At 34.5% G+C, this 15,331-nt stretch overlaps 2 protein-coding genes across 2 annotated transcripts; one reads left to right on the top strand and one right to left on the bottom strand.

Annotated features, from left to right (window-relative positions):
* Window positions 1–553: 553 nt before the first annotated feature.
* COL17 (zinc finger protein CONSTANS-LIKE 14-like) lies at window positions 554–3,540 on the bottom strand. The gene is given in 4 exon segments (NM_001292012.1): window positions 554–653; window positions 989–1,248; window positions 2,145–2,294; window positions 2,893–3,540. Coding segments are annotated over 4 exon segments (1,158 nt in total).
* Window positions 3,541–7,135: 3,595 nt separating this feature from the next.
* Window positions 7,136–9,772, top strand: LOC100306406 (uncharacterized). The gene is made up of 6 exons (NM_001251422.2): window positions 7,136–7,452; window positions 8,472–8,570; window positions 8,680–8,788; window positions 9,028–9,099; window positions 9,221–9,226; window positions 9,619–9,772. Exons 1-6 carry the CDS (start codon window positions 7,271–7,273, stop codon window positions 9,733–9,735), a joined length of 585 nt encoding a protein of 194 aa, NP_001238351.1. The 5' UTR covers window positions 7,136–7,270; the 3' UTR covers window positions 9,736–9,772.
* The last annotated feature ends 5,559 nt before the right edge of the window (window positions 9,773–15,331 follow it).

Genomic DNA, 15,331 nt, shown 5'->3' on the forward strand with positions numbered 1-15,331 from the left:
TCAGAAGTCCTGGCCGCATTTTTAACAGGTTTATAGAAGATTTGTATCGTTTAGGTGAGAGGTAACATCGCATGACTTTTTTTTATTGGTATGAACAACATCACGACTGTTCAAAAGTGAGATTTTGAAGTTGAATTCAGTTCATTTCATTTTTTTTATTCCTAAGCTGAAATGTGGAAATAGAAGTGGGAGAACAGATTATTTTATGTGAGATTTCCACGTGACCTTATTACGTGGAAAGAGATTGAGACACAAGAGACTTTTACCATAACCCGACAAATTACAACAGAATTTCACCAATTTATTGTCGGTGTCTCTCTTATATATATCACCCTCTTATGTGAGAATCTCACACGAAAAAACCTCTTCCCACATAATGTAACAAACAAAAATTCAAATAAATCATCTACCAAAAAAGATTCAAATCAATCAACCAATATCAATGCTCAGTGAGTTCATGAAAACTATACTATATCCATATTTCTCTGATAGTGTAACTTATGTACACACACAAGAGCATTGAACTCGGATGAGATTTCTGAAGACGCACTCATCATGCTTGAACATCACTTGCCTTCACAAATCTCCCTCTCACCCTTTTTCTAGTATCAGCCCTGGCCTTCCTTGATTCATAGCGAATGTGCTTGTCGTACCTGTGCAAAGTTTGACACAGATACTTCAAAATAAAGATACAATGTAATCTTTCTCAAAATAAAATGAGGTGCATATTGCCTGCATGTATAGATAGATGGGTTTCTGTATAATATATTCACTTGCATTTGCCACATGTGAAAATATTACGTATAAATTTTTTTATATTATCAATTAATTAGAAATCATGATAAGTATGACTTTTAAGGTGATTATTATTAAAATTAACAAACTTGTTGACAAGTTTGTTAATGTTAATATATGATTAGATGACCCACAATTTTTTTTTACGCTGACAGTGTATAGACTATTTACTCAATATTAAAAGGAAACATACCTTCGCGTTTTCTTCTTCTCCTTATAGCGTAACATGGCATCCCCTCTATTCTTAGCCAACTCTTGCAAACTAACCCTGGCTTTTAAGGTGCTAACATTCTCATTCCCACCCACAAGATGCTCCATGACAACGACATTGTTGGTGCCACTATACGGTATGGATTCAAACAATGTGGACTCTGATGATAACCCACCTCTAGCTTTTTTGTTGCTCTCTTCTTTCCTCTTTGCATGGCTTGATGATGACTGATCCGATTGATTCTGCAATTTTTGTAAAGATTAATAATTTATTATTCACAGTTTCTCTACCGATAAAAGTTAAAACCAAACATAAAATAGAAACATCTGACATATAATGAATGGGAAGGGGAAGGGCCAAATCATATGGGAACTTTACTGCAATCATTGCATAACAGGTCATAACACCATAAATTGTAAGCAAATTACCCATGTGAACACATGGAGATAGTGGTTATCACATACAATCATATACTCTGTATCATCTCACACTTGAGAATGAGAAGCATGATTGCATCTTTGGCTTTTAAATAATATGGATAGGGATGCAACTGTTGGAAGGCTCTGCATCTTTAGCAATTAAATTCTTCCGTCCTCTATTGTCCCTCCCCATGTGAACTCTGTACACTTAATCAAAGCTATGAAGGCCCACAGTTTTGTCAGTATGTACAGATTTCAAAGCCACTAACCCAATCCTACTGCAACTTTCTTTTTCAACATTGATTTCGTTTAAAAAAGAAATCCAAAGGTTCATTATACTTAAGGTGTGTCAGAATCTCAATATTTCTCTAAATGATTGGAAGACAAAGAACCCTATAGAGCATTCGCATACTCCATCGACATCCTTAGAGAGCCCGAATCAATGATACACAACCGTCAACCAATATACCTTGGCATCACCCATTCGAAACCATTTCATCACATCCCACAAACAGTTGCAATCCAATGACTCTTAACTTTATAAAAAGAGACAAGTAGTAGACTATAGCTTCTTGAACATGCCTGTCATTTGTAAATTATAGTAACACAAGTGAACTGGTTTCAATTCAGTGGCAGAGAATTGGTAACTCGCAATACATCAAGCTCAAAAGCGCACATGGCAAAAATTGAAAACCATTAAGCACCAAGAAATGGCTTACATTTCTTGATAGAATATCAATATCATCACCAATTGTTGAGTAATTCATGTTGTGCACATCCTGAAACAATTTTGGAACTTCTAGACCATCAAATGTTACAACTCTTGGTTCATTGCAATCTGTTGATTTTTGTAATTGAAAATCCCACACCTGCAGGGAAGAAAAGTCAGCACTAATTATGGCATAATTTTTACGTCTTAACCAACTCTTCCATATTTAAACGTGCCAGGACGTTGGTTGAACCAGTACGCCATAATAAATTCAACCGATTGAGTGTTACATAAAACGGCCATATTAAGGACAAAGATAAAAACTCAAACAAACCCAAGTAAAACTGAAAAATCATTTTCAAAGGTTGCTTGATTCAGCTTTTTTTTTTAAAAAAAAAAAATTCCCAAATAGGAATGGTGTAAATGTGAAAAGGAAGTTGTTCGTGCCCACATAGATTTCCTCAATCATGTATGTAAAAAGAAAACGAAAGTGAGATAGCTACCAAAATTACAACACAATGCAACCTTCCACCTCTAAGCTATTCATTATCCATTCACATTGCAATTAAGTAATCAAATTTCAAAAAAAAAAAAAAAAAACTCGAGTTATTAATGGTCTCGGGTTCTGGACGGAAAAAAGTGTGATTGGGAGTGAAGAAAAAAATCAGATTCTCCGAGAAAATTAGTCATGTACCAATATCATATAACATGGTAAAAAAAAAATTATTTTTATAAAATTTGGAAGGTAAATTGCAAACCTGAGGAGGCTGATACGCGGGGTTATTATAATTCCAGTGAAGATCCCATGCCTCGGTTCCGTAACCGTTGTTATCGTTACTTTTTCTAGCGTCAAACTCAGATTCAGAATTCTGCAACATAAGCAAGGAGGTGAACGGCGTCTGCTGAATCAGCATCTCGTCAACAACAACAACGACGTCGTTTCCGGGTGAGTCGTCGAACTTGAGTTGTTCGGCGCCGAGGCCGTTGTTCCTCTGGCGCGCAATTTCCAGCACCTGCTCATAGACCTCATCGCGGGAGGCGGCGGTGGGGACCACGGGCTCCTGGGCCCGGAAATCAAGGCCCAGCGCGGAGGCGATCTCCGGGACGGAGGGACAGCCGGAGAGGCCGTGAAGGCGGCGGTGGTGGTGGTGGTGGTGGTGGAGGGATGAAGCGTCGGCACCGTGGGCGTCCACGTCGCAGTTGTGACAGAGGACGAGGTTGTGGGTGGAGCAGCGGAGGACGGCGGTGTCGGACTTGCAGGAGTCGCAAATCTGGAAGCGCACGTGCTTGAGGGAGAGGGCGTTGGCGGCGTGCACGTGCTGGTCGCAAACTAAACAGAGTTTAGCGGAATCAGCTCGGCAGAAGAGTAAGGCGGGTTTGGAGTCGCAGTAGTCGCATGGCAACATGGTGAGTGGTGATGATGGGTTAAGGGAAGAAGGTTAATAATTAATAGTAATGTGATGGAGAAGTGCACACGATAAACATGGGGTGAAGGTGAAGGTGGGAAGGAAGAGACGCAAAATCTCAAGTGAGAGAGAAATGGACGAGGTGGAAAAGATGTTTCCTCGCTTTTTTGGCGCTGCATGTGCTCTTGTTGTTCTTACTCAATGCTCTTTTGTTTTCGAGGAGGAGTGTGAGATATTTCTTTCTTTGGACTTGGGCCACCTCACACTTTGGGCCGACCCAAAGGAAATCCAGAGGGGACAAGTGGCTCCTGAAAGTGTCACCCTTTATCATGCTGGATTAATATGAGACTTTTAAAAAGAATAAAATAAAAACACTAGATGCATATGTCTTAGGACTAAGAAAAACTTCGTGCTTAAATATTTATGTCGAGGGATTTGTCTGACAACTCGGTTGAACCAATCGAACTGGGAACTGGTGGTGCAGCCAGTCTAACCCACTCATGTGACCATGTATGAACCAATTGGGACAAGAAACCAAGGAATTGTATGAACTCAAATTAGGTTTGTTCATTTTTAATCTTTTTTTCTTCAAAAAGCTTAAAACGACATTGTTTTGCGTAAACATGAAACATGAATGTCGTCGCACCCAATCCTTTGCATCGTTCGTTGTGCCCAGCCAACATCGACTACAACATGCTCTGGTGTCATTGCACATGAGTTTTTATCATGACAATTAAATTATTTGGGGAATAAATCTGTTATATTAGTCACTAGTAATTAAGTAATGTGATATAGGATCATTTGGTATGATGAATTTATTATATTATGTAAACGGAAGAATACATTTAGATACAAACATGCATGTGTACAGGTATACATTCAAGTATTTATTAAATAAAATGTAGGATCCTTTATGGTGAAATTTGCGTATGAAACCCACATGATAAAGTTGGGACATAAACAAAGATGAAGGATCATGGTTCTCTTATTTCAATTTCAACATTAAATTTTTCACTACTTCCTTAGTCATGAAAATTAGCCATACTTTCAGGCGTGGCAATTATTACCACGAACAATTTTAATATTAGTATAATTATGTTAATATATGTTGTGATTTTATTGGATTTTTAAATCGTATGAGATTTAATAAAATTTACAAAAATGAAATATGTATATCATGAATATATTTAATATTTTTAATGAAATATGTATATTATGAATATATTTAATATTTTTAATAATTACTGAGTCGTGTATTTAATATTGACCTAGTATCTTGATCAAGTTGATGACTAGTACGAGTTTTAAGATATTAATAAGAAAAGTAATATAATTGATCTTACATTTTTACATGGAGATTAGTTGATACGAGTATAAAATAAATGTTCTTTTGTTTGGTTGAAGATAAGGATGATAAGAAAGGATGGGTGAGTGCAAATGCTTCACTTGTATTTGTCATCTTGAGAAAGTCATACATAAATAAGTATTATCAACATAAACATTATGATATCTACGTTGTAAATATTTATTCCAAATCGAATGTCCAACCTATTGAATTGGACCACCCTAGCCCAAAATGTTAATATCTCAAGAGTGTATGGATTGAAGTTCACTACAAGTGACTCAATTTTAAGGCAAGTTTGATGCATCCTGGAGCATGGGAGTATACCTTGAGTAGGGATAAACTAAAAGCAATTTACTCTCAAATAGGCAAATACTTCCCATAAGGGCATTGGGCACTAAACCATCCATCTCAATCTATCTCAGGGTGTCATTATAAATATGACCATCATCGGTAGTGTTAGATACACATTATTATCTTTATCATTATTTTGCTAAAATTCTTGCTAACTTAAGTGTTAGAGTACCTTGATAAGTACCTAATCCATTTCCATTGAAGCTTAATTATATACAAAGAGAGAATCACTACAAGAGCATCATGAATCTTAGATAAAGCTTAAGTTGGACATCTAAACCAGTTCATTGGCATTGTATTTGGGATCCTGATAAACTCAATTCTAACCTTTCACCATGCTCAACACTTGACATTCAACCAAATGGCTCAAAGTCATGCCTAAAGGCTATGTGGAAAAAGTGAACTCTCACCACAAGTATTTACCTATAGATGAAGCTCCACCCAACCACTTTCTCTAACACTCTAAAGAATTTGTGAAGGCATGGCTAATAATGGTCCCACTCAAGTCAATCATAGAGACAAACTTATTTGTCAACTCCAGGCACAAATAATTGAGCTCCAAAATCAAATTAAGGACGCAATTCCTCCATTAATACTAAATTGTAGTTATGTGTGAGACAATTGAAAGAAATATCATCCCAGAGACACTTACCAAGACCTTAAGGCTACTTTATCAAGAGGAACCCTAATATAGTGTTGTAGGTCCCACTCAACACATGTCAAGACCTTGGCTTAATGCATATTGAACTCAAGGTGGTTTTTCTTATCACATTTTCCCTGTTGGCATATTGCGATGATTGAGATTCTTGATTGATAACTAGCTCCCTTAACCATTGAACCCTACATAGGTAAGAACCTTCCAACAAATATGTGGGTTAATTCCTTGATGAAATACTTTTTATTTTAGCTATTAACTCCATTATATGCAAGACTTTCCCTCAAACATTGAAGGGCGAGGTCATTAATTAGTTTTCAGGTTTACCCTTGAGATCAATACATGAATGAGACAATCACACAATAGCAATTACTCAATATTTGGTTACAAAAATAGTTACCTAAGGACTCTTGCTTGCCTCCTAAGATAGTCCAATAGCCTAATAAAACACTGATAGTTTTCTAATAAGACTTTACAATGAAGTAGTACTGATGTAAAATCTATAAGAATAATGTCTATTATAAGTAACTTTTGTATGAGAATTTTGGAGTTCAGGTTGCAAAATATGTTAGTCAAGAACAACTTTTACATAAAGAACTAAATTGAACTTTTAAAATATAAGAGACTAAACTAAATATAATGAAAAACATAAATTACTAAAATGTATTTTAGTCTATATTATTCTTTTCAAGTTTTATTTTTTTCAAAGTAATAAAAAATGTTATACCTTTATGAATAATTTGTCTTTTGAATTATACCAAAACATGCATTAGTTTAAACATAAGAGATAAGATTATTTGTTACTTATGTTACACCATGTTAATATCTAAACTTTTATTTATAAAAAGCTAACAAATAAATAATTTGAGATATCAAAATATTTAAAAGTTCCTCTATTTTTTGGATTTAAATAAACTTTGTTATATCTATTTTGTCAAATGCCTAATTTTTTATCCTATTTCATAATAGAGACATCTGATCTCTTATTTTAGAAAATTTATCATTTTAATTTAATCTATTTTTTCTTTTTATTTATTACATTTTAATTAATTAAATTATTTTTTATGATATATTATATGAATATGTTTTTTTTATAGCTAGATGAATATGTGAAATATAAGGTTGAATTGAACAAAAATATTAAGCAAAATATGAGACAAATATTTAAGTTTTTTTTTTCTTTTCCAAATAGGTCATAAAATCACCGGAGTATTTGTTTCCTTCCTGCGATCCCTTGCAACCCTAGTCTTCGATCGAATTGCCCCAGATCACAAACCACATTAAAAAAAGACTCCCACGTTCTCTTCTCTCTCCGTCTCTCTCTCTCTCTCTTCATTTCTCATTGACTCTCTCTTTCTCTCTCTCTCTGCACAGTGCCAATGGCGGATCCAATCGCGAAGGCTCTGATCGCGTTTGCGCTCTTAGCTTCCCTTTTGCTGTGCTTGCAAGCTTCCTCCGATGTCCCCTTCATCGTCGCTCACAAAAAGGCCTCCCTCAACAGACTCAAGTCCGGCGCCGAAAGGGTCTCCGTCACCATCGACATCTACAACCAAGGAACCTCGTACGTTCCGATCTACCATGAAATCGTTCATATTTTTTCAATTTTCAATTTTTGTTGTCTTAGATCCCAATTTCCCCTTTGCATGCATGCCCTCATTCCTTTTTGTTTAATTCAAATGCTTGAATTGTGTTTGTGCTACTTCGCTGCTGATGAAATTTAAGCTGGATCTTGTTTACTTTTTTCTTATTCTTAAGTGGTATGGGAATTTATGAAAAAGGGTAATATCTGATCTTCTTAAAAGAAGATAGAGATGATAAAAGTTAGTGACTTTTGTTTATAAGCAACTTTTTTTAGCATCTGGGTCATACCACTTTTGCCTGCATGAGTAGGTAAGTGGGAAGAAAGGTGATTTTGCTTTATCTGCTTGATCTGATTGTTGAGGAAATGGAGTGTTCCTTGATGATGCTTCATTTGATGTGGAAACTTTGAATTTGGTGGTTTGATTGGGGTTTTTGAGGGCATTTAGTGGTGCTACTTGTAAATTTGAAGAGTGGGTGTTTTCAGATAATTGAGAAGTGAATGGCATGTTGTATTTGCTTAGATACGCACGTTACTCTTTAATTTTAGGTCAAATAATGAGAATGAACACAGAAACAACAAATAGTTGCATTTGATTTGACACAAACGTGAAACCAAACTTACTATTAGTTTGCCCCCTTACTTTTTAAGGATTTTCTGGAGGACAGTACCAAAATGCATAAGCTTTCCTCTTCATGTGTTTTACAGGATTGTGTTAAGGACTGAGTCAATCAATAAGATAGGTCTTTGTGTGCTGTCACTTCTGTTGAATCATGGTTTTATTTCCAAACTCTTGAGTTCCTCTGTTTATCTTTTTAATGTGAGAGGATATCACGTTTATGTAAACAAGCCTTATAAATTGTAACTCCTTGTCCACCTGTAACTTGTTGAATTGTTAAATTTAGGATTTTCTGTTTTTAAAAAAATAAAATCTTATTGTATGGTATCTATTTTTATTTTGCGAATTTTTTACTTATGCATTTTCTTGTGTTTTTTTAAAGGACGGCCTATGATGTAAGCTTATCAGACGATAGCTGGCCAAGTGATGCTTTTGATGTAATCAGTGGTAGCACATCAAAGTCATGGGAAAGGCTTGATGCGTGAGTTTCCTATTGTTTTCTATATTGTTTTCTCTACTTCAGGTTACCTCCTGTTTCTGCTCTGCTGCATTTTAGTTCATCTCTTTTTACAAACAAGTGCTATTTTCAGTGGTGGCATCATTTCTCACACATTTGAGCTGGAGGCAAAATCAAAGGGAGTATTTGCTGGTGAACCAGCTGTCATAAAGTTCCGTGTTCCCACAAAGGCTGCTTTGCAGGTTAATATCTGTTGGAATTGTTGTCTATTTTTTATTTCTGGCAATGTTATCAATGGCGGAATGCCAAAATTCCACCATGTAAACATGCCATTGCGGGCTTTCTTTCACAAATTGCTTATGGCAGTTGGCGAAAAATCTGCCATGCCATTCTGCCGTAGCAGCCATGGCTCTGCCATTTAGCAACACTGATTTTTGGTGAGCAACTTGTTTCTTATTGTAGTAGTTTTTTTCCCTATTAGGAGGCATATTCAACTCCCATATTGCCTTTGGATGTTCTTTCTGATAGACCTCCCGAGAAGAAGTTTGAATGGGTATATTTCCTGTATACTTGAACTTGACAGTTACATGAATCAATATCAATTGCTTTTATGTTGACTGACATATTTACTTTTTGTTTTCATGTATTCTACTTGGTTTGACCTGATATCTCAGGCTAAGGTATGGACAAAATTATTTTATATTCTCTATAGTTGCAATCATCATAACTGTGCAAATGACATATAAGTTTGAATTATCATGAGGGTTGCCTATTTTGATAGTTAAATTTGCATGTCTTTGTTCAAGCATGATGAATGGGTCTCATTCACCTTTCTGGTGCTTGATCCATTCTTGATAAATGGATGATTTGATAAGTTGTGTTAGTGATGACACTGAAAATAAAGTTTATCTGTTATGCTTAGTTGTGCATTTTTCTCCCCAGATAGATGTGTGATTCATGAAGGAAATAATGCAATCTTTAATACCTTTTCAATGATATTCTTTGCAACCACTTTCTAGATGTATCACTGTATAAAGTCATTACCTTAATATCAAACTTTTCTTGTCCACAGAGGTTGCTGGCTAAGTATGGATCTCTAATCTCGGTGATCTCCATCATGGTCCTGTTCATATACTTGGTAGCTTCACCATCAAAATCCAGCGCAAAGGGAAGCAAGAAGAAGCGTTAATCATTGGCAAATTAGAGCATTTGCAATCAGACACTTTGGAGGCTAGATCATGATATTCTGATGGTGGTCAGTTTTTACATAGTTGGACTTTTTTGAATGAATGGTTAAATGAGTTAGTGAGAGAACAAATTAATTTCTTGACGGCATAGCCTAAACAGTTGTTTCTGGTTCTCACTGGACGGAATGTATCTTTTAGCTAGCAAAAGTATATTTCTTAATTACCTGATCTCTCTGCCATTTTGGATTGAATACCATATTTTCTGGTGAACTCTTAAGTTTGATTTCCTTTGTAAATTATTTGCCGCCTCACCAAATCAGTTTTTGCACACGCATATAGCATGGCCATGGTAAACTTCAGAGGCCTTCATTGTTCCTCTATCTCTTTCTTTAGTCTCCTTAGTACTTACCATTACCTTCCTCAAGAGTTTGAACCTACTACTTAGTTTCTTGGTAGCTGATTTTTGAAACTTTAGTGATCCAACAAGTATGTGTATGTATGGATTAAAGTTTGCAAAAGTAATCCAAGTCTTGCTTTTTCCAAACTGAGTTTTCAGGCAAATTTTTCATGTTCAAACATACTTTTAGGGTAACCAAACATGCCACCAAAATGAGTTTACTCTCCAAACTAAGTTTTGGAGCTCCCTAAACGGAAAACCACCAAACATACCCTATAATAACAAGAATAAAATGAGGTATGGGGTAATGACAAAGAGACCTTCTGACTTTTTTTTTGTTGAACTCTGAAGTTTGTTTTCATTGTGTCTGTTTTTTGCTCTTGCAGAGGGTTCTACCCGCTTTTTCTTTTTTGATAAGTTGGTTGAAATCTTCTATTTTCCAAGATATCTTGCCATCCATATGAATTGTGTTGTTTCTGTTGGGTGACCTGAGAAATACAATTTTGATGTAAGAAAAATTGAAATAAACTTTGTGTTGCCAATGTTATGTCATGCAAACAACCCATCTTTCTTGTACCCCGGAAGTATTTGATTCCCGAACATAACTTTGGCCCAACAAGTTTTCATTGAGTGCCCCACCTCCCCCCTCTTGCATTTTGTCGAAGTAGGGTACAAAACTAGGATTTAAGTGAGGGTCCGTTGGTTTGCAGTGAAAGAGGAATAATGGAGAGTGGAATGAACAGTAAAATAAGGTGGAATTTACACTTTAATTCCAAAATTTTCATCTTGATTCATTTTTATTTTATTTTAATCTACCAAACACACCATGAAAGAGCATACTACTATGGAGGATAAAATACAAGTATAACCGTTAATTACGACGGCTGAGAAGTATATTTTGCAATTTCAAATTGTGTATCATGAATCACGTGTGACATATGTAAGTGGTGTTGGGACCCACGTATGGAATGAAAAGTTCGCACGTTGACAATGCTCTACAATATAAAGTTTTTGTGTTAACGTGACATCGTACACTTTTTTTTTCTTTTTGACAGTGACCTCAGACACTGCATATATATGTGCTTGAAATAATTAACATGCCAACTACCAAAAAAAATCAACATTTTTATATGTCGACAAATTTGTAGAAATTATATCAGAAACAATTGGTGGCATCTAAAATAAAGAAGAAAAAAAAGTTAAACGGAAGTTATATTTTTAAGGCATGAAATTTGTCAAGAAACGGATACCTCGATACTAAAATAGCATTTAAAGAAAAAAAGTTTATTATGACATTTTAAGAAAACTACAAAAATTTGTGTGGTGTACTAATTCTGTATCATACTTTATTTCTAATATTAGAATTATATGTGCCCTCATTGTATAAAAGATAAAGAAATAGTCCTTCAATAAGGGATTCACAAATGACTAACAGTTATTTACACAATAAACTCCTACTTGGTTCTATGTTTCGGACGTGATTTTTCATACTGCGGATGTAATTTTCAAAAGCTAATAACTACAGCTTCTACACCCTAAAGGTAATTTCTTTCCTCTCAATGAGTTTCCAAACGCTATTAGTATTCCACTTTCTAAAGGCTCATTGATAATAGAAATTGTTGCCTCAAAATTAGGATAGAGGAATCCCAACTAAACAAAGATTATCTAAGTATTTGACGTTCAAGTTTCAACTAAACAAAGATTATTACTTGTTTTTTATTACCAAATTCACCACATTAGAAGTTATAACTTATAAGATTAATATGATGGTGAGGGGAGAAATAAGTCATGAGTTCGGATACTTTCCATTAAAAATTAATAAACTAACAATTAACTTTTGTCAATAAAAAATAATAATTTCTCTCGTAAGAAGATGTCTGTCTTATTTAACATTTTTTTTCCATTAAAAACTGATTGTAAAGCAAACTTAATTATTTAAAAAAGATGTTAAAATTCTGATTTCAAATCAATTTTTTTTGTTAGATGACTAGATTTATATTCTTTGATTTTGATATTATACATACAGAAGGAGAAAAAAATTCGTTACTAAAGTTTTTAACGAGAGTTTTTGCAAGGAAAAAAAAAATTACAAATCAAAAGTTAAGACAAAAGATTCACATTTTAGAGACTATCAAAACAGTCGCTTTAGTATCTGGATTAATATGCCCTAGAATCACAAATCAATAAACTCATTGATGAAAAAGAAAAGAAACACCTTAGCTCTACTTGTTCAACGTAAAGCTATTCGTTCATATTCAAAATCCTTTGATCCCAACAACTGCCAATAAATTTATATATCTACAATATCTCAATACCTTTACTAAACTCTCTTATCTTGTTTCTTCAACACCTCAAAAACTTGAAGAAATTTTTTATTGTAGTAAAAAGAAAGTTTAGTTACACATTTTTTAATATCCTTTAAGACATACTTTATTTATTAGCTGAAATTTATTAAAATTTATAAATTTTAGGAAGTCTCATATTTTATTTAATGAACATTTCTTTTTATAGTGTAGTTTATAATAAATTTTTATTAATAATAAAGTGTGTTTTAATAAGAGTGTGTTAGAGAATGTATTATTAATAATCCTTTATTATAAATAAAAACTAGATTGCCTCACGATTTTCATTATAGAAAAAGAATGACCGGAAAAACCTCTTAGACAAATTCTGAAAATTATTTTTCCTTTTAAATGATAATATCCATATCACGACCCTTTAAAACCCAAAAATAATTATCAGTTTATTCTTGTTAACATTGATTCAATTGAGATTATTCACAAAATAGATAAATATAATCAAATTGTTTTTTTTTTCAAAAATCATAAATCTTAGGATAATAAATTGGAATTAGCCAATTTTTTTGTTATCTTTTTACATGGATCACGAATAAATAGTTATCTCATCACGAATAATATATAGGATCAACGTTACATGATTACAACATTATAAATAGCGATACAAAATTATGGTATTTAGTATTTACCTCTTGAAACCATTGTTATTCAGGTTCTCTCATGTCTTTTTGAATGCTTTTGCAATCCATTGGAATGCTTCTGAATACTTTTACAATAAGGATTAAATTTATAGGATATGATCTTTCCCTCATTCTATATCAAACTTGATGGGTAAGTATGTTTAGATTATACAAAATGTCTAAAAATTCGGTATGATCAAGTTTTTTAGGTAAGAGTGAGAAAGTAGAGAGAGAGAGAGGGTAAAACAAAGAGGGGAGGGAACACACAAGAGGAAACACAATGAATGCGAGAATCACTATTTTCTTCTTTTCCAAATTTCCTGATGACTTTAGTGAGAAGGATTTAGAGTAAATAGGCAATTTAGTCCCTGAGATTGTACCTATTTTGCATATTAGTCCCTAATTTAATGTTAAATTCAAAATAGTCCCTATCTTTGCATAAGTGTTGCAAAATAGTCCTTTCGTTAAATTTTAAAGTAACGCCGTTAGTGAGGTCAATTTTAGTGTCATGTGGACTATCCAACGTGGGACTAAAGGATGACGTGGCATGACACGTGTATGTGCCTCCTAAAAGATGTTACGTCATTTGATGATAACAAAATGAGTAAATAGGCAATTTAGTCCCTAACTTTGTACCCCTGTTGCATATTAGTCCCTAACTTAATGAAAAATTCAAAATAGTCCCTATCTTTTGTATAAGTGTTGCAAAATAGTCCCTAACTTAAAAGATGCCAGAAATCATGCTTAAAGTGTCCATGCATTGCAAAGGTTGTGCCTTGCACGATTTCTAGCGGCGCAGATTCCTCCTTGGATTCCTTGTCATCTTTTGATTCCTCTGGTTTTTTCTCTTCTTCTTTCTTTTCTTCTTCATTTGCTTTTTTCTCTTCCACTTTGTTTTCCTCTGATTTTTTTTCTTCCTATTCAAAACACACAAACAAAATCAGAACCCAGAATGATACATTGATGGTAATTGAAGAAAAAAAAAGAGGAAAATAGAATGGTTATGCAGACCTCGCCTATTGGTGTTGACGGCTACAGAGATAAGGTTGTTGCTGTGGATTTTTGGTTCTTTTTATTTGTGCAAGTGTGTGTGGGTTCTTTTTCGTATATATGCCTCAATTGGTTCAGAATCATCAAATTTGAGGAAGTCACTCATTCTATCATCATCAAATGACGTGTCACTAAAATTGACCTCACTAACAGCGTTACTTTAAAATTTAACGGAAGGACTATTTTGCAATACTTATGCAAAAAATAGAGACTATTTTGAATTTTTCATTAAGTTAGAGACTAATATGCAATAGGGGTACAAAGTCAGGGACTAAATTGTCTATTTACTTGTTTTGTTATCATCAAATGACGTGGTATCTTTTAAGAGGCACGTCCACGTGTCATGCCACGTCATCCTTTAGTGCCACGTTGGATAGTCCACGTGGCACTAAAATTGACCTCACTAACGGCGTTACTTTAAAATTTAACGGAATGACTATTTTGTAACACTTATGCAAAGATAGGGACTATTTTGAATTTAATATTAAGTTAGAGACTAATATGCAAAATGGATACAATCTCAGGAACTAAATTGCCTATTCACTTGATTGACATTTGATGGGAATAAGAGAAATATGGTGGGAAAAATTCAACAATTTGAAAAGGGAGATATCCAGGGGGCAAAGAAGGCACATGAGAAGCACCAAAAGAAAACAACTAAATGGATTTTATGATGATGTTATCATTTAATGTGAGAGGTATTGGGGGGAGGGGGGGAGGGAGGAGGGGAACTTTGTTAAAAAAATGATACGAAAGGAAGGAGTACGATTTCTTTGCTTTCCAGAAACGAAAAAGGAAGCAATAGAAAAAAAAGTTTTGTTTTTCTATGTGGGGGAATGAGGATATGGAGTGACTTGCATCACTTGTGGTTGGATCAGCTGGAGGATGGCTTTGTATTTGGGAGAAACGATGCTTCCAAGCTAGACATCACTTCATCAGAGAGAGATTTATTGGTATACAAGGAACATAGCTGGAGAATGGTAAGGAGATTGTTATTGTTAATGTTTATGCACCAAATGATCAAGTAGATAGAAGAGGGGTGTGGGATGTTTTGAGGGAGAGAAAAAATTAAATAGTGAGGTGTAATGTTGGTGCATTTTAGGTGATTTTAATAGTGTGAGGGTGCCTAGTGGAGTAGTGGGTATTGGGGGTGAGGATGGTAGTGGGGATGAAA

This window comes from Glycine max, chromosome 19 (genome assembly GCF_000004515.6).
Source record: "Glycine max cultivar Williams 82 chromosome 19, Glycine_max_v4.0, whole genome shotgun sequence".
In the NCBI taxonomy this organism is placed as follows: domain Eukaryota; kingdom Viridiplantae; phylum Streptophyta; class Magnoliopsida; order Fabales; family Fabaceae; genus Glycine; species Glycine max.

Bases quoted from the DNA above. Each gene is read 5' to 3' on its own strand.
- LOC100306406 (NM_001251422.2), top strand. From the start codon at position 7,271: ATGGCGGATCCAATCGCGAAGGCTCTGATCGCGTTTGCGCTCTTAGCT. The intron at 7,453-8,471 runs GTACGTTCCGAT...GTTTTTTTAAAG, and splicing joins ATCTACAACCAAGGAACCTC to GACGGCCTATGATGTAAGCT. The intron at 8,789-9,027 runs GTTAATATCTGT...TTTCCCTATTAG, and splicing joins CCACAAAGGCTGCTTTGCAG to GAGGCATATTCAACTCCCAT.